The following is a 25619-nucleotide window of genomic DNA, read 5'->3' on the forward strand; positions in this document are numbered from 1 at the left end:
AAAGAGAGGGAGGAACTTCAAACATTGATCAGCTGCCTTTGGCATGCCCCCAACCAAGCACCAGCCCACAGCCCAGCCATGTGTCCTGACCGGGAATCGAACTGGTAACCTTTCGCTTTGGAGGATGACGCTCAACCAAATCAGCCACGCCAGTCAGGGCACTGGTGAGGGTTTCATAGGATAAATTTTAATTTCTTAGAACTATATTTCAAAGGAAAATGTATGTGATCTAAAATCTGGTGAAATTGAAATAAGATGTGTATAATATTGTACTAATGTGAATTTAATGATTTTGATAATTGGCATTAAGAAGCCACTATTTGCCCTGGCTGGTGTGGCTCAGTGGATTGAGCACAGGCCTGTGAAGCCTGGGGTCACCGGTTCGATTCCCGGTCAGGGCACGTGCCTGGGTTGCAGGCCACGTCCCCAGTAGGGAACACATGAAAGACAACCACACGTTGATGTTTCTCTTCCACTCTTTCTCCTTCTCTTCCTTTCTCTCTAAAACTAAATAAATAAAATATTTTTAAAAAAAAGAAGCCACTATTTTTGCAACTTCTATGTGAATATAAAATTATTTCAAAATGACAAGTTTAAAGAAACAAATGACATAAAAAAAAAAGAAAGAAAACTCCATTCCAGACCCTCTTTTATGCTAAAAAAGAAACGAGTCAGATATGGGCAAGATATTAAAGAAAGTGAAAGAAAAACACAAAACAGATAACTTTATAATGAGTTTTACTACACATGCAAGGGTTTCTGGAAAACATCTGCATCACCTGTTATTACTAAGAGCACTATACAACCACACAAGTTGTCAGATGACTGAGCTTCAAGTCTGGCAACAAGTATTCAAAACGTGTAATAATAAACACTTTCACACACTTTCATACACTCTCACTGGAGTTGTTACCTGAGAGGGAAGTAACTGTGTTTGGTAAATGCCATGTATTTTCAGCACACACTCCAGATACATCAGAAAATTGTAATATGCCACACTTGTGGGACAACCAAGATAAAGGTACATTGTTCTCTTGCCCAGAACAGAAAATGACTCACATGCAGTGCCATTCAGGGAATCCCCAGGACGCACAGCACTCAGCATAAAACCAGCATCATGGCAATGACTTGTTAGAGAAATGATACAAAGCCTAACCAGGAACAGGAAAAGGTGCATGACGTGGAGCGAAGGGGGAAGTCTGGAGGAAACCCAGCACAAGCTTCCAAGGTGGAAGGACTGGGCTCTGGGGCAAGAGGTAAGGGAGAAGAGGAGGAATGTGCCAGAAAACTAAACTGGAGCTTCCAATGAGATCAAAGGAAAACCAGGATGGATGTCTGAAAGGAAGTAGGAAAAAGTGGATTAGAAAAAGAGAGTGACCAGCAATATGAAATGCTGCTGACACATCATGAAGAATGAAGACTCAGGGGATGGGGGTACAAGCTCCACTGGGAGATTCGGCCAAGGACAGAAATCAGCAGGCTCACCCACAAGCAGGGGAGCCTTTGCACACATTCTGCGCCAGCCAGTTTAACAGGAGTCTTCAAGGAAGAGGGGAAGATCTGTTGATCAAAGTGGTGTGACTGTTGTCGTCACAGGGTCTGCCACAGAGCACACCAAATACCCAAGCAAGGATTAAAGAGATGAGTTTTTCCCATCAGTGCTATTGAATGACATGTAAAAAAGCAAAACGCTTACATAAGGGACCAGAAGAGACACAGCTGCAGCTGGAATATAAACACACATAACTGGGCCCAGTGAAAATAGCTATTACGTGAAAATGGCCTTAAAAACCTTTGTTATTCAACAAACTTTTTTAGCTTCCTAGAATAAAGGGGAAAAATCTGCAATGTAAAAACTAACTCTCCGACATTGTAAATGGAAATGTTCTACATCATGCACTAATTTCTCCTGGTCTTCTGTCATAAAATTAAAGACATTCCCTGATTTAAAAAAATAGCACAGGCAACACTGGCTTCCTTCCGGTTTCTCCCGCTCAATGGATGTCCCCTTCGTCACCCAGCACTTCATTGGCTTCTGAAAGTCCTCCTTTCCCAGGCGGTTTACCTCCTTGCGGTCCCTGCATCAGCAGCACAGCATCACCTGAAAGCCTTCTAGAACTGCGGAACCCCAGCGTGCCCCACCCAACTTCCCAGGTGATTCGCATGCACCTTAAACTTTGAAAAGCACTGGCTGAACTGGCAGCTGATAGCCTATGTGGATGTTTTCTTAAGAGTATGGCACTTCTTCCCTCCCCACCCTGCCCTTTCTTTTTTCTGGGATACCTGCCACAAGTTACCTTTCCAAAGCTTGAAAAAGACTTATTTTTTCAACTCACAATGCTTTAACAGCTAGAAGGCACCCATCAACCAGCTGCTCCTCTCATTCTACAGGAGAGATCCAAAGAGGTTATGACTCTCCTAAGCCACACAACCAATGGCAGCACACCGCTTCCTGGACTCTAGATCCCTGTTTTATTGGGCTGCCACTGCCTGCAATTTAATTGAAAAAGCATAGGTCAGTGAAAGGATTTCTTTGTTTTGCTTTATATTTTTTTTCATTTATTGATTTTTAGAAAGACAGAGGAAGGAAGAGAGATATCAGTCGGTTGTTCCACTTATTTATGCATTCGTTGGTTGATTCTTCTGTGTGCCCTGGCCAGGAATCAAATCTGCAACTTTGGCATATGGGGATGACACTCTAACCAACTGAGCTACCTGTTCAGGGCCTACTTTATGATAATTTTTAAAAGGAAGTGGGGACAATGCTAATTGAAACCTAGGTCCAACAAATGGCTCTTCCTCACAAGACCACAACTACCTTAAGCCACTTTGTTCCCAGGGCAAAACATGGGTAATGCATAGCAAAAGTGCATAAATTCCATTATATCCAAATTCTTCACACTGGTTCCCCATGTGCTGGGTGGTATGGTGTACCATTGTGAATGATAATTGATTACATAAGAACATAAGGCCTTATATTCTTAAAAAGTGAAGGAACAACAGGAAAACCAACTATTTGGGCCGATGGTCAGTACCCAGTACTAGTCCCCAAGTGCTTCTCTCTGATTTGAAAGACAGACGCACAGGAAGGCATGCTGCCGACTCTCAAAAACAGTGAGAAACCGAACACTCACTCATCTGTGCTCGGCTGGCACACCACTGATTCCCTTTCCAAAAACTGCTGAACTTTAAAATGACAACTTAGCTGCAGGACAACAGATAACAAAGTTCCTTTCCACTTTGGTCTTAAAGATGGGTGTGATAGCAAGTCTGAACAACTTAAGGCTGACAGATATCTTTGTTTGAATGAAGTCCTGAGATAGGCTACAACATGGCTGGACCTTGAAAACATTATACTAGGAGAAAGAAGCCAGACACAAAAGGCTACCTATTGTATGATTCCATTTACATGGAATGTATAGAATAGCAAATCTAGAGAGACAGAAAGTAACTAATTAGTGGTTGCTTAGGTTTGATGGGATGAAAGCACAGGAAAGTTATAGGGGAAAGATGAAAGGTTTCTTTTTGAGTGATGAAAACATTCAAAACTTTCAGTACGACTGATGGTTGCACATATCTGTGAATATACAAAAAAAACACTGAATTATACCTATTAAAAGTGTGAGTTATATAGTCTATGAATTATGATTCAATAAGGCTGTTATTTTTTAAAGAGCAAATGGTGTTGGATATATGAGGGGTTGTTTCTGAGTATTCCTTATGCTTTTGTTTATGTTTTAATTTTCCCATAATAAAAAATAATAAAGTTCCCTTTTTTAAAGTAAGATACTCCCATATTTTGGTCACATTTCCCACTCTCTCGGAAGAACCATGAGCACATTAAATTCAGAACGTCAGCAAAATACACTTAATCCTTCCTGTTAAAAGAACCACCATCACACTGAGAAAAAGAAAAACTAGCCATAAATTAAGAATTTTCCAAGCTCAGAAACATACAGGCCTTGACTTTAAGATATTATGGTAAACAGCAGGTAGAGGAAGTCAGTTACTGGCAGGCTAGGAAGAAGATAAAGAAAAATAATAACAGGGCATTTTTCAATCATGAAACCTGGCTTTTCTGTTACAAAAAAACCAAAAAGTATTCCAAATAACAAAAAATTAAGTGTGTATAAAATTGGCTTTTAGTTGGTTTAGTCTTAAATCAAAAGAAGGAACAAGAGGCCCTGGGTGGTGTGGCTCAGTGGATTGAGTGCGGGCCTGTAAATAGAAAGATACCTGGTTGGATTCCTGGTCAAGGCATGTGCCTGGGTTGCGCACAGGCCAGGTCCCCAGCTGGGGGCGCACGAGAGGCAACCACAGGTGGATGTTTCTCTCCCCCTCTTTCTCCCTCCTTTCCTCTCTCTCTAAAAGTAAATTAAAAGTTTTTTAAAGAAGAAACAAGAATTCATATTTCATCCCCTATTCATTCAGTGTTGAGTTCCAACTCCATGGTGCGTTTCTATTTCTAAGCAAATGAAAAACAAAACCCAGAAATCGGGTTTTGAATGGCCATCATCTTCCTTCCCGGGAAAGGAAGTGAATAACTACAATTTACTAATCATTGACTAGTCCCAGGCAGTGTTCTCAGTGCCTTGCAAGTATTCTGTTAATCTTCCTAACAGAATACAAAATAAATCATAGGTAGTGTTATTCGGGTATCCCTTGCATACAGAAAGGTTAAGAAACCTGCCCAAGGGCTCACAACTAGTAAGCAGTGGAAGCAGCACCCCAAACCAGGCTGTCTGCTCCAGAACCTAGACCCGTGCAGCCACACCACAAAGACCGAAAGGCTGCACCTCTGTTCATAGTAACTGTAATCCCTGCAAGTTCAAAATGGGGAAAAGCAGTTTATACATTTAATTAAATTGTTAAAGGATGATTAGAAAACAATAATTTGAGGGTTTTAACAGGTGCATACCTACAAATAGCTACAAAAGACTGACTTCATTTGCCTCATTAGAATGATAAATAGAAGATAATCTCTTTATCCTCTAAGCTCCAGAAATTCTCTTCCCTACTTATCACTTTACACTTTTGTTTTGTTTTGAATACCTACTTACACACAAACTATCTAGCACACAGAGTCTGCTCAGACTAAGTTTTTATTTAAGATATGCATGTTCTAACACCCCATTGGCCTGGTGCTACAATACGGAAGGATGGCCAGAGAAAAATGTCTGTGCAGTGACAACCCCACGCATCCTGTGCAGGAACATGTGGTCAGGAAGGCAGATTCTGGGATTAGGAGGCTGAGGCTCTGACACAGCTGTTGTTCCTATTTGCAGCTTCGCTTTCTCTGGGCCGTGCTAATGCCGCCGCCAATTCTGCAAAATAAGGACCCCAGGTCTTCCAGTCCAAGAAAGATGACACACGCGCATACAGGCAGAAGAATGTTGCTTTTGAAGACATAATAATAAGGGTTCAGTGTTGGAACCCTTCAATAAAAGACACAAAAGGCAGCACAGGAGAGGGAGTCTTTCTGACCCCATACTCCAGGGATGTGACCTCAGACAAGTTCCTTACCTCCCAGTCTCCCAATTGTTCTGGGTAGGGGAGGATAAAATGGCCTAACACCTGTAACTGCTTAGCTCAATACCCAACCCACAGGACACATTAGATAAATGTCAGTGGTAACTTACAAGAAGTAATGGTGGTGCTGGTGTGCTGTGAGCAAGACAAAATTACACGGGCCAATATGACCCTCTGGCCTGAAGTTTAAATGGGACATTCAAAAGACTGACAGTAATCTTTCATAGAAACGTTGTCAATCAGCAGAGATGTTTTATAAATTCGTGTATTTCAATATTTTTGAGAAATATTTGGAAGTCTTAATTCTGCAAGATAAGACTTGCTTATGTACATCAAACAGTGTACAGGAATGTTCAACCTGCTGCCTGTGAGCCACATGCAGCCCAGGGTGGCTATGAATTCGGCCCAACACAAAATCGTACATAAATTTACTTAAAACAGTACAAGATTTTCTTTGTGATTACGTATTGCAATGTATTTAATGTGTGACCCAGAGATGCAATAAGTTGGGCACCCTTGGAAAACTTTTAAAATTACTATATACTATTGATAGACTTTTTCCCTTCAGTGATGTTTCCATCGATAAGTTGTATGATAAACATTAAGTATAATTGTAACTTAAGGACAACAACTACACAAAGTGAAAAATTCCTTAAACTCCCATAAATAGCTTGTAAATTATTTGCAAATTTGTTAAAGTTTTTTAAGATTCTTCTGAATAATGGTTCAGTCTATTCACCAAAAAAATCTAAAAATTATTCTCATGTTCTCAACTTACATATTTCTAATAAGTCAGAAAAATCTCTCCCTCTCTGAATGCTGGCAGACTTTAGTTAAGACTCAAAGTTTCGTGCATGTGTGTGACATGGTTTCATTTTTTTAAGTAAAAGTGAGCTAGGGAAAAAAAAACTTTTAATTTCTCCAGGAAATCTTAGTCAACTTCAGAACTTGGCTGGAGGAGGGAGATGCTAATAAAATCGGGTCAGTTCGTCGACACTGCTGTGGTCTGCAATGTAAGGGGAGAATGGGAAGCAATAATCCTATTGCAAGAAGGAATTAGAGGGTATAAGTACATGCATCCCACTTCAGTCATACGCTGGGAACTCCTTTGACCATTTGCTCACAAGACCTGTTAAAGTATCACAGGAGCAGGATGCTCATGCACCACGTGACATTCCTGAATGCAATCTTTAAGAATTCTTACCACTCTTTCTGTAAAATGTTTACAGGACGTCACACAAATTGTGCCCATAGTTGTGTTTCGTTTTGTTTTCAATGCAAACATCCTTCCTAAGAAACCTATCACCCTATATCCCCCCCAAACCATTACATGGCATCGGAGGATCAATTTTGCCCACAAACAAAACTCGCAAAGGGAATCCATGCCCCCGATGTTTAATACCACACCTACATTCTTACCTGATGCCGAATCAGGTGGGTCCTGCCCCACCTTTCTTCGAACTCTCTTTCCGCAGATTTCCCTTTAAGGATGCCAGCCAGGGTCCTGGGGAACGACGAGAGCGGGAGCGGAGAGTGCAGAGAAAAGCAACCCTAACTTCGCTACTCCTTCTGGTTCTCCGGCTTAAACTCGTTCCACGTCCCAGGCAAAGAGCACTGCCAGCTCCACAGAGTTGAAGAGATCACCCCAAGGAGCTCCTCTGCATCCCTTCTCTGTCACCCCCGAGACAGGCGGGGAAAACGGCATCGACCCCTCGGAAGAGACCAGGCAAGCAAGAACAACGGCAAAAGCTGCAGCTCACAAAGAAGAGGACGTGATGAAGGAGGAGGCAGTGAGTGAGATGTAGCAGAGAAAGGACAGCAGCAGCGGAAGGGACACCTCCCGGGTCCCGCCTAACTCCAAGCCATCTTCGCCCTGTTGTCATAGCACTTTTCAACGAAGGCTACTGCACAAGTCTGATGGCTGGCCCCGGTGCCTTCTGGGGGATGTAGTCCAGAGAGGCTAAGGAGACGGAAAGAGAAATATTTTTCTGAGTAGGCGGTGCTGGGAGTCAGATTTCTACTGGGCGGGGCTGGAATGAACCACTGCTGGGTGCTCATTAGCCGAGAAAGATAATTAATCAAATTCCCTCTGCAGTCCTTGGACAGTTCTTCGATTTGTGCGCTGAGGTAGATTCGCCACCCGTCTCCACCTCGGACTCTAGCAGCAACCCTCTAGCTCCTTCTCTGTCCCCGCCCCTCGGGGCTGGTGGGTGGGGCTTTTTGCGGGGGGGGGGGGGGGGGGGCGGTCGTCAACGCCTTTCTGCAGGATCCCGGTTCGGAGGACCAAAACCTCTAGGAGCGACCTCATCTTTTCCCTTAAGAGACCTACGAGGCTCTGTCCAGCTGGGCTGCAGTGGCCCAGGTGGGCGCAAGGGTAGTGCTTACCTGAAAGAGGACGTCTGGGTGAAAAGGGGATCAGAAGACTAAGTTCACTGAGATGGTGGGGCAAATTTGTGGGTGTTTAACTTTTTGCCTGGTGGAAAAAGTGCTTATAAAGCTATCTGTACATTTCTCCTGATCACGTGCTAAATATTCTTTTTCGTATGTACATTGGATTGATTTCCTAGTATATAGGTATGCAAATATTCAACTTTACAATTGAACATAACAATAATGCCAAATTTTCAAACTTTTTTTCATCTGTTAACCACTGGCGCCATATCAACACCAACAGGAATCCCCAAATGGGGGTGCTGTCGATTCATGGCAAACAGCTCAATTATGATACAGCACAGCTGTAGGACAGCTCAGTGGTATTACAACTCAACAACCACCTGGCACAGCTGTGGCAAAGAGGCAGCCCTGGGAGATGCTCCAGTGAGATGTCTTCAGCTTCAAAGGGAAAAATACAGCCTTCAGGGGAGAGGGAAAGCCCACTCCTCAATCCAGAGGGGAACTAACCTATCTAGAAAAAAGTCCAAGCACGCTAGCACCTTTCCCTTCCACCTCCTACTCCCCCACAGACCTTCAACTCAAACTCTAAAGGCCCCCACGGGATTTGCAACCAGGGGAGCTTTGGGGGTGCAGCAGCACTTCCTCTGCTAACACCCTGAACTGTCTCCAAGGCCCACTTTTCTCTGCCCAGTGAGCTGACAGCAGCCCTGCCTAGTCTATCCTGTTGCTTCCTAGGCACCTCTTTATTTCAGGGTCACCAGCTTTAATAAACACACCCTCAAAATAAAAATAATAATAATGAAAAAGAAAATCCTACTCCTGATCCATCATTGGTCCATCCTCATGTACATGAGGACTCCAAATTTTCACAGTTTGGCCCAAACAGCACTGTTCAGATTGGTCAGAATGGAGCTGCTCTGATTGGTCAGGGATATAGCTGTGCAGCTTTGATTAGACTCAGTCCTATTGGTTCAGCTGGGATTCCAGGCTCTCATTTATAAAGACTGCCTCAGCCATTTCCCCACACTGTGCAGGCAGGCAGTTCAGGGTAAGAGGCAAGTCCAGTAAAATCTTTTCCCTGAAACTGGCTTGTCCGATAGGCCCCTATTTAGAAATGACTGCTATTTTAATTTTTCTTTTTTAAAATTTAAACCCAGTTAGCCAGCAAGAGTGATTTCTTGGTAGTTGTCTTCTTTCTCAGGGTCTACACATCTTTGCTTTCAAATTTAGTGTAGGTATAATACCCTCCTGGTAACCAACCTTGAAACTTTTTTCACTGGATTTTAGCTTACGCTGTAAAGGTCCTGTTTGGCACCACCAATTCACATTACCCTAGAAAATGAATTCTAAGTTACTTTTCTTAAAGATATTAGTATTTCATAATCATGAAAAGCATTAATTTTTAATACTTATATTAAACCATCAAACAACGCGAGGGGAGCCTCCTCCTGGCCCAGAGAGGTCCTCAGGAAGGAGAAAAGGACTCCCAACGTCCCACCGCCGGCATCCCCGGCCCTCAGCTGCCGCCAGGGGGCGCAATCCCACCTCCAGCACAGACCAGCCAGGCAGCTGGCCGGCGCTCCCAGCCAGTACTCAAGGCCGTGCCTCCGGTGGATGACCCGGGCGGCGGCAGAAGGGGGCGCTGCGGTGACCTGGCGGGCTAGGCGCGGAGGAAGTGTCGTCCTCGCCGCCGCCTGAGCGGCGCGGGCAACAATGTCGTCGCGGTACGGGCACGTTGACTCGGGGGCCGGGGGCACACGGCGGCCGCGGGAGCCGCGGGAGCCGCGGGATCAGGAGCTGCAGCGGCGCCGGGAGCAGAAGCGGCGGCGACAAGACGCGCAGCAGCTGCAGCAGCTCAAGCACCTGGAGTCCTTGTGAGTCACCGCCCGCCTCCGGGCTACTGCGAGGAATGGGTGCCGCCTGGGCGCCGCAGCCCGAGACCCGCCTGTAGGGGGCAGGCGGCCCCCTATCCCGAGTTCCCGATCCCAGGCGCCTCGCACTGGCCTTGCAGCCGCCCTACAAACCGGAGGGAAGTCGGTGCCCGGCACCCCCCCCCCCCCCCCCGCCACCAAGGCCTCCTGAGTCGGGAGGGAATGCAGGCCCCACCCCCAGGTTCCGGGGCACACGCGGAGGACTGGGGCAGGGGGCGCTCTCGCAGCGCGCAGCGGCTGTTGCTGTCCACTTTCCGCGGTGTCCGAGTTTCGCCTGGGCTCTATTAGGTGCTCTCTCTGGATCTGGATCTCTCATCTGGAGACGAGAAGTGCGCTTCGGTCCCTGTCCTTTAACGGTGTTCAGGTCTCAGGGCCTTCTGTGACTGCTATACAGTCTTTTTGTTTTTGTTACTAAGGGAAGAGAAAACGCAGTCCTTCTTACGTTAGTGCGGTAAGAATAAACAAAGGGGTGAGGGACCTGTCCCTAACTACTGTGAAGGTGGCTGGACAGGTAGAAGAGTATGTAGACTTGCTCTCCAGCCCTGAGGACTTTACCCGGATTAGGAGTGGAAGCTACCAAGAGGCTGATTCCAGCTCAGGAAAGAGTTAGGACACACATACACTCTTGCAGGTGAGCCTAGCCCGACTTAGGAGGCACTGGGCTCCCAGCTCCTGAGGGGTCAAGAAGGGTCCAGGTAACCACTGGGAGGAGGGTAGGTTGTGAAGGACATTGAAACGTCAGGTGGGAGGAGGTTGTGTTAATGACCTTCCCGTTGTCATTCTGGGGTCCTGTAAGCAGCTGTAGGAGTCAGTGCCTCTTGAGCTTTGACACACGATGCATTGCTTTCTTGGAGCCCAGTCTGCTCTTTCCAGTGTGGTCCTTGAGCTGAATGTCACCCCAGTAGGGCAGTGGTTGGGGGATAGGGCCCTTGTATGGCAGGCACCCACAGTCCTGGCCCCGTCAGGGACTCTATTGACTCATTCCGTCTGCTCAATAAGCAGATATTCAAAAATCTTTCCCAGCTTAAGCTCAAGTAGGGCCTAGCCCAGCCCAGCCCAGCCCAGCCCAGCCCAGCCCACCTCACCTCTCAATATCTTTAACTGTAGGGTGCCAGACAGTGGTTAATACCATATATTTATTGTGTAACTCACAGGCATCAGAGAGATTATAACCTCCCTTTTGCAGATAAGAAAGTGCAGGTTCAAGAGTTAACTGACCTGATCAAGGAATCATCAACCTATAAACAGTAAAACTAAAAAGGAACCCAGGTGTCTGATTCCCAGACCAATGAGATTTTTCAGTTTGCAACTTAAAACTTTCTGGTTGCTCACTTATTTGGTTTGGCTAGTTCTGAAACTTGTTTACATTTAAATAAAAATTTATATTTCCAGAGTCATATAGTTCAAATATCAAATACTCCTAAAAGACCAATTAAAAAGGGGGCAGGGAGGAAGTGGTTCTGCATCCCTACCCTTCATTCACCCCACACACTTCACAATCTCCCTGCATTCCTTCCTGCTTCTAAGAGTCTCAATTGGTAAACTTTCAGGGTTTTTTCCCTACTGGGATTCAACTACATATTTCTAAATTATGTGCTTATGTATGTGCTTATGTATGCTTTTTTAAATTAAATAGACATTTCCTAATAACCTCATGTCATAGGTGAGGCTTCAGTTCTCTTTCCCTAACTTTCTAGTCTCCACCCTCCCAATTATAATTTTGTTAAATCAAGTTGGTGTTAACATTATTATAACTTTGCAGTACTTTTCACCTGTGAGCCAAATGGTGTTCTATGATTTCGCTTTCATACCAGTGTTGTTTTTCAGGTAGTAAATACGAGCCTCAGGGTTTTTTTCTTTTCATTTGCTTAATTTCCTATTACTGAGTGCTAATTTTATTCCAAAGGGTCTGAAACTGAGAGTACTTTTTTCCACATCAGAGCATCTGTTAATTAACTTTTTTAAACCTAGAATCTAACTTCTGTTCTCCTCCAGTAGACTCTGGTTCCCTTCTAGACCCGGTGTACAGCAGCCATCCTGCAACTGCCTCCACCACTGTCTAGTCTCGGATCCCATTCTTGGATCCCCTATCTTCCTCCTTCTGTCCTTACCTCATTTTATTGAAGCACATTCAGTAACTTCCTATAAAAAAGTGCATTCTGGGTAAATTTGTTGAGTCTTTTCATGCCTGAAAATTGTCTTTATTCTCTCACGGAAAGAGTTTGGCTAGGTGCAGAATTCCAGGTTAAAATTATTTTCGCCCAACATCAGAGTTGGTGCGCACCATTTTTAATTCCCAATATTACTCAGAAATCTGATGCCACTCTGGTTCCCTTTCTTGTACAAGTCACTTGTTCTATCGCGCCCTGCCTTTGGAGGCTTTAAAGACTTCTTCATCCTTGGTACTCTGCAGTTTTATAATAATGTAAACTTTTTCCTCACTGGATTTTTTTTTTAATTCATCCTCTCCCTGGATTCTTAAAAACTTTTTCTTAACATTTCAACATCTCATGGCTATTGAATATTCACACATGATTTGTGTTTTAATTTCCTTCCCTCCATTTTGTTTTTTTCCTTAGACTTCTGTTGATCCTCTGTCTTTTCTCTCCTATTTTACATCTTTTTCTTTTCATTCTACTTTCTGTAAGATTTATCTTCCAATACTTCCACCATTGCACTTTAAGTTCATTATATTTTTAATTTTCAAGAGATTTTCTTTGTTCTTAGAATTCTTGTTTTCATAGGATCCTACTGTTAATTTTATCAATGACATAGCTTCTCTCATCTTTGAGGATACTCATTAGTTTTTGTTTTCTTCACCTTCCATTGCCTATTTCTTATTTGCCTTTTTTTAAATCTTTTTTATTTTAATTTTTATTTTACTTTATTTTATTTAAATATATTTTATTGATTACAACCATTACAGTTGTTCTATTCCCCCCTTCATTCCCCTCCACCCTGCATACTCCCTCCCCCACCGTTCCCCTTTAGTTTATGACCACGTGTCTCAAGTTCTTTAGATTCTATATTTCCCATATTATTCTTGCCCTCCCCCCTATTTTCTACCTACAGTCTATGCTACTTATTTTCTGTACCTTCTCCCCCCTTCTCCTTCTCCCACTCCTTTGTTGCTAACCCTCCATGTGATCATTTCTATGATTCTGCTCCTGATCTAGCTATCCTTTTAGTTTGCTTTTGTTTTAGGTGTGGTTGTTAATAACTGTGAGTTTGCTGTCCTTTCACTGTTCATCTTTTTTATCTTCTTTTTCTTAGGTAAGTCCCTTTAACATTTCATATAATAAAGGCTTGGTGATGATGAACTCCTTGAATTTGATCATATCTGAGAAGCACTTTATCTGCCCTTCCATTCTAAATGAAAGCTTTGCTGGGTAGAGCAATCTTGGATGTAGGTCTTTGGATTTCATGACTTGGAATACTTCTTTCCAGCCCCTTCTTGCCTGTAAGGTCTCTTTTGAGAAATCCGCTGACAGTCTGATGGGAACTCCTTTGTAGGTGACTGTCCCCTTATCTCTTGCTGCTTCTAGGATTCTCTCCTTCATTTGAATCTTGGCTAATGTAATGATGATGTGCCTTGGTATGTTCCTTCTTGGGTCCAACTTCTTTGGGACTCTCTGAGCTTCCTGGACTTCCTGGAAGTCTATTTCCTTTGCCAGATTGGGGAAGTTGTCCTTTATTATTTGTTCAAATAAGTTTTTCACTCGTGGATGTTCCTCTTTCCTTCTGGTACCTCTGTAATTCGGATGTTGGAGCGTTTAAAGATGTCCTGGAGGTTCCTAAGCCTCTCCTCATTTTTTGAATTCTTGTTTCTACATTCTTTTCTGTTTGGTCATTTTTTTCCTCTTTCTGGTCCACTCCTTTGATTTGAGTCCCAGTTTCCTTTCCATTACTATTGGTTTCCTGTGCATTTCCATTCATTTCAATTAGTTTAGCCTTCATATGTTCCTGTAATTTGTGACTAAAATCAACCAGTTCTGTGAGCATCCTTATCACCAGTGTTTTGAACTGTGTATCTGAAAGTTTGGCTATTTCTCCATCACTTAGATTTATTGGCTCTGGGGCTCTGAGTTCTTCTGGAGCCATGTTTTGATCTGTTTGTGCTTGTTAGGTATGACGAGCAGAGCCTTAGTTGTTCACCAGGGTGGGGCCACCCAGGTCACTGGTTTGTGACGCTGTAGGTGGGGGCGGGTCAGAGAGGGACTATGGCAGTCCCCTCTGCCACTTCCTGCCACTGGGGCCTGCACCGTCTGTCTCACCGCTCCCTCCTTCACCGGTTTATCTGTGCACAAATGTGTGACCGTGGTCAGCCCTCAGTGAGTCCACCCACAGCTGCCGGTGTGCCCGGGTCTTGCACCCGGGTCAGTCCGGTGGATCTTTCCTGCCTGACCCCACTCTGCTGCTGGCTCTGCCCCTCTTACCGGTATGGCTGAAGGGTTCATTGTTGTCAGACTTCCGTGAAGTTCAATTTTCTGTGGTTTTAGCTGTGTTTTTGTTGCTAAAACTTTGTTGTTTTTAAACTTGGTTTCAGGAGGAGGCACAGTGCTTCCACCTATGCCTCCATCTTGGCGGAAGTCTTTTTTTTAATCTTTTTCACTGAGAGGTTTTTTCCTACTGTGTAGGGATCCTTAGGTCTTCCTCATTAACAATAAGGCATTATAGCCCTATCCCTTGTGGCTCAGTTGGTTAGGTGTTGTCCTGCAAATGGAAAGGTCACCGGTTCAATTCCCAGGTACGGCATGTGCCTAGGTTGTGGGTTCAGTTCCCAGTCAGGCCCTATACAAGAAGCAACCAACCAAAGTGCTCTGACAGAGAACTGAACCAGCAAGCTTTCGATTCAAAGGCTGGTGCTCAATCCACTGAGCCACACCTACCAGGGCCACATCTGTTATTTTTAATAGTTAAGTATCACCTTACTATTTGAAAAATATCTTTTTAAAATGCTGCATAAACTAGGAATTTTTCCTAGGGCTAAAGAATTCCTTTAGCCCTAGGAAAAAACACTAACCTTATGTCTTTAAATTTGTGGAAACAGTTGGAAAATGTACCTTTTAGGGAAGGCCATTGCTGATAATAATAGATTTCAAAATACGCAGTTCCACCCAATTCCTTTTTCGTCTAGGAAAAAGCATTTACATACTGTTCAGGAATTTAGATCTTAGCTTGCTTGGCCATATGTTATTTGTACAGCTCCTACGGCAAAAAGAAAGCACTGTCAGAGTCAACTGAAAAACATCAGCTCAGTGTTTTGTCATCAAAAAGAATTTACTCGAGAAAAGGAAAGGGTTGCAACACAGTGCACAAAGACATGGCAAGCCACATGCACACTCCAGCCTGTGTCAAGATGGAGGAGCTTTTGTAGAAGAGAAATGGAAGTTTCGGAAGCTGGAACCAGAGCTTTATTATCAACATAGTTCTTCCGGTAGAGTTCTCCCATGGAGGGGCCTCCTGATGTCCAACAGTACCAGAACTTCCACAAGCCCTGCCTCCTCCCAGAGACCCTCCCCACTGATTATGTTTGCTACGATTTCCCTTAGTCTTTATCATCAGGTTGCAGGACATATACATAGACGGACCACTTGCCTTCCAGACTCCCCTGCCTAAAGCATCACTGTTGCTAGGGACTGGCTGCCAATGAAATACCGCCCCTTCCGAACTTGTGCAAACAGCTGCTGCTAAGAGAAGCCCGGGCTTAAGATATGCCACAGCTTTCCACTGGAAAATATTTTCAGTATTTGCTTTGGAAAACAGTATACCTAAAAAGTTATTTACTATGTAATCCTTCTCTTTTTTTTTAGGGAATGTAAATCATCTTTTTTCACTTTTTAAAAGTCTTGATTTTTACTGTATTTTTTCCATAACCACATATCCCCCTTAGGCCTCCTCCCCCCACAATCACCACACTGTTGCCCACACTGTGTAATCTTTAGGGAATAATTCCTCCTCTGTCCCTTAGAAAAGCTCTGGATTAGTGATGGTGAGAAGGAGCTCAGAGAAGGCTCCATCACACTCCTTATTTAGAAAGGTACAGAGAGGAAGCCAAAGGGAAGTGTTTCTTGCTGTGGCTGCTCATGGCACTTTTCATCCATCACCCAGTATGGAAGAAAAAACACTTCTGTTCTCCTTCTCTACACTCAAACTTCACTTACAACACCACACTATAGTCCAGCTATGTTGGGGTTTCCAACACCACCAAGCAACTCTCCTGTTCTCAGAGGACACCCAGGAGATGTCTTACACTTTAACTTAATTCTGACACTGTCTACCTGGAGACAGAACATCAGAACCTACAAGTTAAAGAAACAGTAAACAGTCCCACAAGACTGCTTCACCCACACACACTTTAGGTGCCAATCACCAAATCTAGATTGTCACCTGTGTTGCTGATCAGCTATAAATGAGAGGTTCCTGCAGCCCCCTCCTGCATTTTGGTTAATTTGCTAGAATAGCCCATGAAACTCAGGAAAACATTCACTTACTAGATTATTGGCTTATTATAAAAGGATGTAGCTCTGGGAGCAGCCAGATGGAAGAGCTAGATGGGCAAGAGACCTGGGAAGGGGCACGGAGCTCCCACCCATGCCCTCTGCAGGGCGGCCACACTCCACACGTTCACTTACCCAGAAGCTCTCTGAAACCCAACCTTTGGGATTTTATAGAGGCTTCATTACATAGGCATGATTGATTAATTTTTGGCATTGGTGATTAATTCAAGCACCCTAGATGCAGGACCGAAAGTCCAACCCTCTAATCACCTGGGTAGTTCCCCTGGCACCCAGCCCCCATCCTCAGGAGCTTTCCAAAAGTCAAAATGAAAGACGCTTCTTATAAATAACAAAAGAAACTATATTCACTTTTACTGCTCTAGAGTTTTATCAGGAATTGGGAACAGAACTCAGTATTATAGCAAAAGATGCCCTTATGGCTCGTATGAATGAATTACAAGGGTTTTAGGAGCTCTTTGCCAGGAGCAGTGGATGAAGACCAGGAATGTATTTCTTATTACAAATCAGAATATCACACCACCAAACAGATGTTTTTGTTCACATCTTACTTCCCCCTTACCCAAGCCATGCTAACCACTGTACCCCCATATTTACCTTCTTTTAATGGTCTTTACAGTGGGTGTATAAGAAAAGGGTCTGGATGAGGAAAACATTAAATCCTTGTTAGAAGGGTTTTAGCCACCCTATTTGATGTTGAATAAGGGAAAGTTATGCTAGGTAAACAACCTGACCGCTATAACAGTTTGGAACCATTAACAACTCACAGGTCTTCTTACCTCATATTCTCCCTGTACTCTCTTGCTTTCCCTTCTTCCGAAAATAAAATTATTGTGCTAAGACCCAAGTTAGTTGTTATTTCAGTGAATTTAAGTTTGAGATCTCAACATAATGTGGTATACCATCATTTAATTACCTGTGATCTCGAGTGCTGGCCATATTTTATTAACTTTTAGATAAAACGTACTTTTAAGTTTTTGTTAAAAAATATACTTTTTTCCCTGGCCAGGTGGCTTGGTTGGAGTATCATCCCATACACAAACAGGCTGAGGGGGTTCATCCCGGGTCAGGGGACATACAAGATGCAACCAATCAAGGTTTCTCTCTTCCCACCCTTCCTCTCTCTCTAAAATCAATGAACATAACCTTGGGTGAGAATGAAAAGTAATAATAATAAAATGTGTCATGTTCCTAGTAACACAGTTGACGGTGGTTTTTTTCTTTTCTTTCTAGTTACGAGAAACCTCCTCCTGGACTTATCAAGGTCAGTGTGAAGTTTGTCACTTCGGTTATTCTCCCAGGTGTGTCAGACTCAGTGCTCTGGCTCAGTCACTTGTTATGCAAACAGCTGCCTGTGGTTTTGAATCTCCTTCACAAGGATCCTGTTTCTTCCCTGCAGACGCCAGTCACACACTTCGGGCTTTCTCAGGAGCCTGGTCCTTTGTAGAAATTTCATCAGCCCAGTGTTTGTCCCTAGGAACCAGGGCAGGCCCATGTAAGCTCCTCAGCCATCGTCACTCCCTTCTCTCTCCTCCTCCAAGCTCTGCTGTCACGGTGCCAACTGACTCACCTGGTCCCCTAGGTGTCACCAGCTCAGAGACCAGCAGACCCTGGGGAGCCCTGGCGCTCATCCAGCCCCCACTCCCTGATGTAGGAGCCCCTTTTCCAGCAGCCTGGCCCAGGTCAGCCTCTCTGGGAGAGAGAGACTTAGAGGACTGGTTTAAGGCCAAAGCAGCCTTTTCAGTTTGCTAACATTCAATTTTTTTAAAAAATTCATTACAAACGTAGTATTCATGGAAATGTGGAAAAAAATCAAAAGGTTAAAAAATCATTAATTGTGTAATGCAATTCTTTTGTGGTGAAGATACATTTCATAAAAGTTAGCAGAAAACTTATAATCTTAGAATTAGAATTGGAGCTTACAAATCATTTCTGTGCACATGATTTCTGCATTACAAGCAAACACTAGTAACTTTTCTCTGAGAACAGCTGCTTCATTCTCATGATGTAATTCCTCTGGTGCAGTTATTTCCACTTGTCTGTCTGGTCTCATTGTCCTTCTAGTTCCTGGGAGGGTTAGTAAGTGGGAGCTTCACCCCCTGAGAAATCTGGGAGATGCTGCGTTCTGAAGCAGGTGGAAGAGAATTCCGTGCTTTTTGGCCGTATTGATTACACTGTTTTCTGTTTTAGGAAGATGAGACTAGGCCAGAAGACTGTATACCAGATGTACCGGGCAATGAACACGCCAGGGAGTTTCTGGCTCACGCACCAACAAAAGGCCTTTGGATGCCGCTGGGGAAGGAGGTCAAAGTCATGCAGTGTGAGTGCGGAAGTGCGTCCAGTCCTCCTGAACACACGCAAGTTACAGACCACGTGTCACAAAGCACATTTATCCTTCCCCTCACCTCGCTCTGTTAAAGTCACAGCATGATCTGTTTTCTAGATTCGGACACCAACTTGCACGTGTCAGTAAGTGGCCCGAGGTAAGAGGTGCAACAAAGGTGTGACTCCAGGGCTTCTGCCTCCCTTCCCACAGGATGGGAGTGCCTTCGGAGTGCACCCTCGTGTAGTATTCCTGCAACAGAAAGGGTCTTGTGAGGCAGCAGTGCCATGGGGGACAAGGGATGCATCAGGCGGCAGGTCCCTTTGGGTCTTGCCTCAGTCAGTCACCTCCGTTGGTGGTGTTGAAGTTCATCCTGAGAGGAGCCACAGGCCACAGAGGGTGGGTTTGGGATGGGCAGAGCTCTGCGTGCACACCCGTACCCCTCCAGAGCAGCAGCACCTGCGTCCTGCACAAGGTGGCATTTGAAGAAAGGGTCTGGCAGCCTGTTAAAGACATCTGCATGTACAAAGATGCTTTGTGCACATAATTAAAGTAGCTTTTCCCCATTCCCCTAACTTCAAAGTTAACCACCTGAACCTCTCTTAGGATTATTTTGAAGCTTAGCTTCACATTTTCTAAATAACATGATTATACAAGGGTGGGCAAAAATAGGTTTACAGTTGTAATATAAATAATACCATAATTAATAAATAATATAAGAGTGAACCCTCTCATGTACTCATAACTGCAAACCTACTTTTGGCTACTCCTGTATTCCTGCCCCTTGATTTTTCAGGTTTCTTCATTATCCGTTGACTTCTTCCTATACAAAACCCTCAGTTTTTGCTACGTGTCCTTACCTCTACGGATGTTTTATTAGAGCGGGCTCCCCCCAAAGCCAGTGATCTAAGAGACAGCAAGGTGCAAGCCACACTGTGTCTTATGGCCTGCCCTCAGGAATTACCAGCTGTCGTTTCCATAATGTGCTGTTGCTTACACAGCTGAGTCCTGCTCACTGTGCAAGGTGCCTGCATGACAGTGTGCATGCCAGGACCTGAGGCAGCTGGAGTCCTCTTGGAGGCTGGCACCCCAACTCCTATCCAGAAATGAGAGTTTTAAAAGGGCTGAGTTCACTTTTGAGCAGAGACTGGTACCTAGATCACACTGTAGGGTGATCTTTCTGGGCTGATTAACAGGTAACAAAATATTTATTGTTGTAAACAGTAACCTCTGAGATTGTCATTTTACTATAAACAGTATCTCTGAGTCTCATTTGGCTCGTTAACAGAAAAGTTGTTTCTGGCCAAAGGTGAAGGCCACATTCTTGTGTCCCAGGACCTGATGTGAGGAACAAGGCTTTAAAGTCTCAGCATCAGTAATCAGTCATCCTCCTCCCCTTCCTGTGTTCAGTGCGGCGCCTTGCCTTCCCACGGGCCTGGCACCTCCACAGCCAGAAAACCTCCTTTCACCTTCTCCAAAGAATGAACCTCCTTTGTTCCAGGGCTGGGGAGATATGCAGTCCCCCTTATTTAAGCTACCCCTTCTATTCCATTTCCAGAAGGATGCTGCCAATTCCTGAGATGTGGGGGGTTCCACAAATTGAAACTGACTTGGTTCTCAGTTCTCCCTTGTGCTGGGTTAGAATTCAGTTTCCTGGGATCTGCTATTCATTTTGCACACTCTACCTGCATTCTAACTTCTAATATTTTTTACTGTTGTCTCCTTTCCTATTGTCCCTGTCCTTGTGGTTCATGTCCTTTTAAAGGTATTGTCTTTGCTGTCATTTTTATGGGACAGAACTTGATGAAAGTAAATGACTGTTTCAGTCTGCCATCTTTACCCAGAAGTCCACTGCACTTTTTTTTAAGTGTATAAACCACTGTTCTGTTTAATGGGGTGGTTAGTTGTGTTTCACTTACAGTTCTTTTCACTGACTTTCAAATTAAGAGTGTTTGGTTAGGGCCAGAACCAGTTTTACCATGAAGTTAATGAAGTTGAGCTTTAGGACCCCTTACTTGCTCCTTCTAAAGGCCTGTGAAGTCCCAACAATGAGTTCATATGGTCCTGTCTTGCCAAGGCAAGCTTTTTCTTTTCCCTAAAAACCCTTACCTCCCCTTAGGTTATATAAGCTTCAGACTCCACAAAACATGGATCCATCCCAGATGAGAAAAAACATACACATAACCCCTATTCCCACTCTCACTAATTTCCGTGATCTGAGTGTTATCTAGAGAAGAGCTCCTCACACCTGGGGTGGGCCCGACACTCTGTATTTGTAACAGGCTCCCACGTGACTGGTCCATCAACCACACCTGGAGTTATAGGGATTACCTTTCCTTTAACAGAGTTTTGATCACAGATGGTCTGGGTCCTTGATACCCACATGTCAATCCATGGCACTGACCATCCCTCCATCCTTGTCATGAAGGTAGACATCTGTTTAAGGGGTCTGCATTTGCATTAAGAGTGCATTCTTTCTTCCCCAGCTGGAAGGAAATCAAAATAGTGGGGAGATAAGGTCAGGGGCGTGTCAGTGGCAATCAAGAGTCCGTAAACTTCATTTTTTCCAATGGTTTCCTACTACCAACTCTCAAAAATAGAAACGGAAAAGCATTACTTTCCTGTCACTGCACATATTCAGGAGCAGCCAGCATGGAGCAGAATTGGCTGATCTTAGTTATAATCCCTCTTCTTGACTCCTTGGGCAAAACTGATGCCTCTATAGTTTGCTAGAACTGCCATAACCAGGTACCACAGACTGGGTGACTTAAACCAGAGAAATTATTGTCTCATGGTTCTAGAGGCTAAGAGTCTGAAATAGGTGCCAGCAGCATTTGTTCCTACTGAGGGCCTTCCTAAAGCTCTTATCTCCCAATAAGGCCACGTTTTGAAGTACTAGGAGTTAGGACATTCAACATAATGAGGGGAATGGGGCAAGAGGCATGACACAATTCAACCCATAACACACAGTTAAAAAATAAAATGAAATTACACTTTGCTTTTTGCATGGGATTGCTTAGTGTTGGTTCATTTCTAAAACTCCAAGATTAAAGGATGCTTGAGGAACTAATTAGTTTTCCTCTGTTTTCTGGGATCCTACACATTTCCTCCACTGATTGCATTTGCTTTTAAAATTGGAATCTAATGAAGAATACTTTTAATATGAGCTACTGATAACTTTATCTTACTAATTAACAATACATTATCTCACAAAAACATATCCCCTTTTTCTTTGTTTTTAGGTTGGCGCTGTAAACGGTATGGTCACCGCACGGGCGACAAAGAATGCCCTTTCTTTATCAAAGGCAACCAAAAGTTAGAACAGTTCAGAGTAGTAAGTAAAACCCCAGAATGTCAATTTACGTTTACAAAAGAGGGTGAATACCCATGAATCAGGCAGTCATGACTGAACTGGAAGTTTACGGAAAATATATTCACAGAATCCTTTTGGTTAAATATCTGGTGTTAACTGCCCCAGTTAACACCAGTTAATTCTGTTGAATTGTGACAGATTAGTTACATTAACAAAAAAAACTAACTTATTATTGAAGTGTTACTTGCTTATGCCTTGGGGACACTGACTCTTTTTCTGAAGCAGTTATCCACTTCTTCTTAATTGTGTAAAAAATCATATTTCATAACAAAGAAACCAGGGTTCTAGTTTCCTGTTCTTATCTATAGATTAGGTATCTTTCTACTATAAACTAGAAGTATGCATAAATGATATGTCCCCATTAGATAACAGTAAAATAGATCTGTCATTTCCTCACTTTATTTGAAAAGAGTCAACTCTGAGGGGTGTTCATTCACCATTCGGTTGTTGCTAAAATTCACTGTTGAGCAAGAGTTTCGGCATTTTCACCATGTGTATCAGGTATATTGGGATTGTCAGCATTTACCAAGCTGCGGTCCACAGAGATTCTCCGGGGATGTTTAAGACATTGAAAATATTGTGCTTTCATTTATCTGGATAAATCATTGATAGCTGGATCAATTTTTATAGCTCCTCTAACATAATTTGGTGATAAATCTCAAAAACTTAAAACATATTCAATATTTTTTAATTTAAAAACCTTATGCTAAGAATCGATCCTAAGGATATAACAGAACATCAATATACACAAATTTTTATGAATATAGAAGGATAACGTTCAGAATCACTTGTATAGTTAAAAAATAGAAACTAAAGAAAAATCAGCAACAACTTCAATGGCCAACATAGCACGTAAATGACTGAACACACAGAAACCATGTAGCCTGTAAGAATTATGTTTTAAAAGAAGGTGTAGTGTCATGGGAAGGTGTTCATGAAAACATAAGTGAAAAAGAGAATAGAGACATATGTAATATGGTTATAATTTTTGTAAATTATGATAATGACTATAAGAACACACTAAACTGCCCTGGCTGATGTAGTTCAGTGGATTGTGCACAGGCCTGCAAACCAGAGGATCATGGTTTGATTCCCAGTCAGGGCACATGCCTGGGTTGCAGGCCAGTTCCCAGCAGGGGATGCACAAGAGGCAACCACATTGATATTTCTCTCCCTCTGTCCTTCCCTTCCCATCTAAAGATAAATAAATAAAATCTTAAAAAAAAAACACACACACTAAACTGCTAGCAGTGGATACCCCCGATGGTAAGATAGTAGATATTTTTAACTTTATTTTTGTATTTACTATGTAAAATTGTTATGAAAAACATTTTCAAAGATAATTCACATACTATAAAATTCACTCTATGTACATTCGTATCTTTAAGTACTTTAAGTGATTTTAAATTATATAGCTACTACTACATTTGCCTTATTTTAACAAAATGAAAACATTTCAGTAAGCTTTTCCAAAACTGACTTTTCAAGTCCAATCTTGCTGCTCTCCCCAAAGGGGGAACGTACAATGAGTAGCTTGATGAGTAACTTCCAGACTTCTTTTTGGGCACAGGTTTGTTGTACATCCATAAATGGATCATTCTCTTTTTTACTTATTGATTTGAGAGAAAGAAAAATGTTGATCTGTTCTTCCATCTACCCATGCAATCATTGGCTGATAAATGAATCATTCTTACATATCATTTTGCAACTCACTTATTTTCCATAATATCTCTTGATCATCTCTCCATATAAACAATGAGAATTACCTCAATATTCCTAACCTTGAGTTATTTATTAATGATTTTACCAGGTTTATTTCCTTATAAAGAATATTTAAATTATAACCCTGTATTTGTATAATTGGAAAATCTTTTTTGTACCCTCTGTGAGTTTGAAGTGTGGTGATACTGAGGAAGAATGAGAACATAGAAAATATAAAATTACATCAAACCAGGAGGGAGGGCTGATTTCAGTGAAACAGGGTTTTAATTTTAATTTAACAATCTATTAAGCCTAACCAAACCTTAACCTTGTCTAACCCTCAAGGCACATGAGGATCCCATGTATGACATCATACGAGAGAATAAAAGACACGAGAAGGATATAAGGTGAGGTTCCCTGATGATGATAACATCCTCTCAAAGTTTTAAATTATATTAAGTGGGAAAGAACCATTCCAGTAGAAGAGGAGTGGTTTTGAGGAGGTAGGTTACTTAGTATGAACTTGAGCAGTGGGGGAGTGATTTAGGAAGGGGTCTCTGTTAGAAGTTGTAACAATAAGGGACAACGGTAATAGCATAAATAAAACATTTGAAAAATAAAATGAAAAAAAACATACTAAAGTGAGCATAGACTATGAAGACTAAAAGCTTATGTAAACTTTTACATTAAAAAAAGAAGATATAATAGTAAGGACTATAGAAACATGCAGAAATATGCAGCACACTGAAAAGAACACAGAATGCACACTGGTTACAGTCCTGTGAAATAGTCATGGGTGGGGACGAGGATGTGGAAAACATGCAGAAACAAAAATGATTACTGTGCTTAAGGAGGTGATTACTTCATGACTTTTGTTACCCTCACTGCTAATCTTCTAGAAATTTTTTTTAAGTTACCGATGATGGTCCTCTGACCAATCTTACCTGTGCAGGATACAACAGTTAAAGCAATTACTGGAAGATTCCACCTCAGATGACGATGGGAGCAGCTCCAGCTCCTCAGAGGATAAGGAGAGACCCAAGAAAAGGAGGAAGAAAGAAAAGCACAAGAAAAAGAAGAAAGAAAAGAAGAAGAAGAAGAAACGAAAGCACAAGTCTTCCAAGTCACAGGAGAGCTCGGACTCGGACTGACTGGCGCCAGGCTTGTTCAGACTCTCGTCTCGGGGATCGGACACTGGGGCCAAAGAGCAGGGGACCCTGGGTCAGAGAGGACGCCAGTGAGGCTGCCTGGTGTCACACGTGTGCGTTCTCCCCTGCCTTCCAGTGAAGGCGTGACCAGCGGAGAGGGACTCACACCTTCCCAGGTGCTTGCTCCAGACAGCGAATGACTTCTGGCAGGAAAGCTCTTTCCACTGTCGTCCTGCTGGTCACTGGGGTTTGTGATTCCTGAGACATGGTGGGGTGACAGGACTGAGGACGCGCCCCACCCCCGAGCACTGTCACCCTCCACAGTGAGGCTGCTGAGTTCCCAGCCTGCAGACTGGACCCTCTTCTGTTCTTCAAGATAATAAAAGGTCATTATTTATTTTTTCAAATGTGTTTATCTTTTATTTCTGAATAATACATACATGTGTTTGAAATTTAAAAGGTACGTAAGGTTTAATTATGAAAACGCTTCCTTCTCTCCCCTTCTTACCGGAGCCTCCCGCCACTTCTTGCTTTAACTGGAATCTGAGCATCCCCTGTGCCCCCTACAAGTTAACTACTATCCCTAGCCCTTTCTGAGCTCTGGTCCTTTTGTCCAACTTTCTCAGCACCTCAAACCTCCTCTGCATCTATACCCACACTGCTAGAGAATAACCACACAGCCATGTAGATTGGTACCCCCAC

At 43.1% G+C, this 25619-nt stretch overlaps 2 protein-coding genes and 1 non-coding gene across 5 annotated transcripts in view; 2 read left to right on the forward strand and 1 right to left on the reverse strand.

The window, feature by feature from the left end:
* Window positions 1–7480, reverse strand: part of BBS9 (Bardet-Biedl syndrome 9) — a 350821-nt gene extending 343341 nt beyond the window's left edge. For 2 of the 3 annotated variants that reach the window (XM_053661722.1, XM_053661721.1), the window contains exon 1: window positions 6949–7479. The gene's annotated coding sequence lies outside the window, so the exon portion shown is untranslated. Of the gene's footprint in view, window positions 1–6948 lie in introns of all 3 variants that reach the window. The other variant, XM_053661724.1, reaches the window with a different exon arrangement.
* On the forward strand, window positions 323–401 carry TRNAH-GUG (transfer RNA histidin (anticodon GUG)). Its single transcript has one exon. It is a non-coding gene; the product is annotated as a tRNA-His (tRNA).
* A 2078-nt stretch (window positions 7481–9558) lies between the features above and the next one.
* Window positions 9559–25324, forward strand: RP9 (RP9 pre-mRNA splicing factor). Its single transcript, XM_037126492.2, has 6 exons — window positions 9559–9797; window positions 17606–17636; window positions 18563–18692; window positions 21938–22029; window positions 24115–24176; window positions 24722–25324. Exons 1-6 carry the CDS (start codon window positions 9637–9639, stop codon window positions 24918–24920), a joined length of 675 nt encoding a protein of 224 aa, XP_036982387.1. The 5' UTR covers window positions 9559–9636; the 3' UTR covers window positions 24921–25324.
* Window positions 25325–25619: the final 295 nt, after the last annotated feature.

This window comes from Artibeus jamaicensis, unplaced genomic scaffold (genome assembly GCF_021234435.1).
Source record: "Artibeus jamaicensis isolate MK-2021 breed Jamaican fruit bat unplaced genomic scaffold, CSHL_Jam_final contig_1016, whole genome shotgun sequence".
NCBI classification, from domain to species: domain Eukaryota; kingdom Metazoa; phylum Chordata; class Mammalia; order Chiroptera; family Phyllostomidae; genus Artibeus; species Artibeus jamaicensis.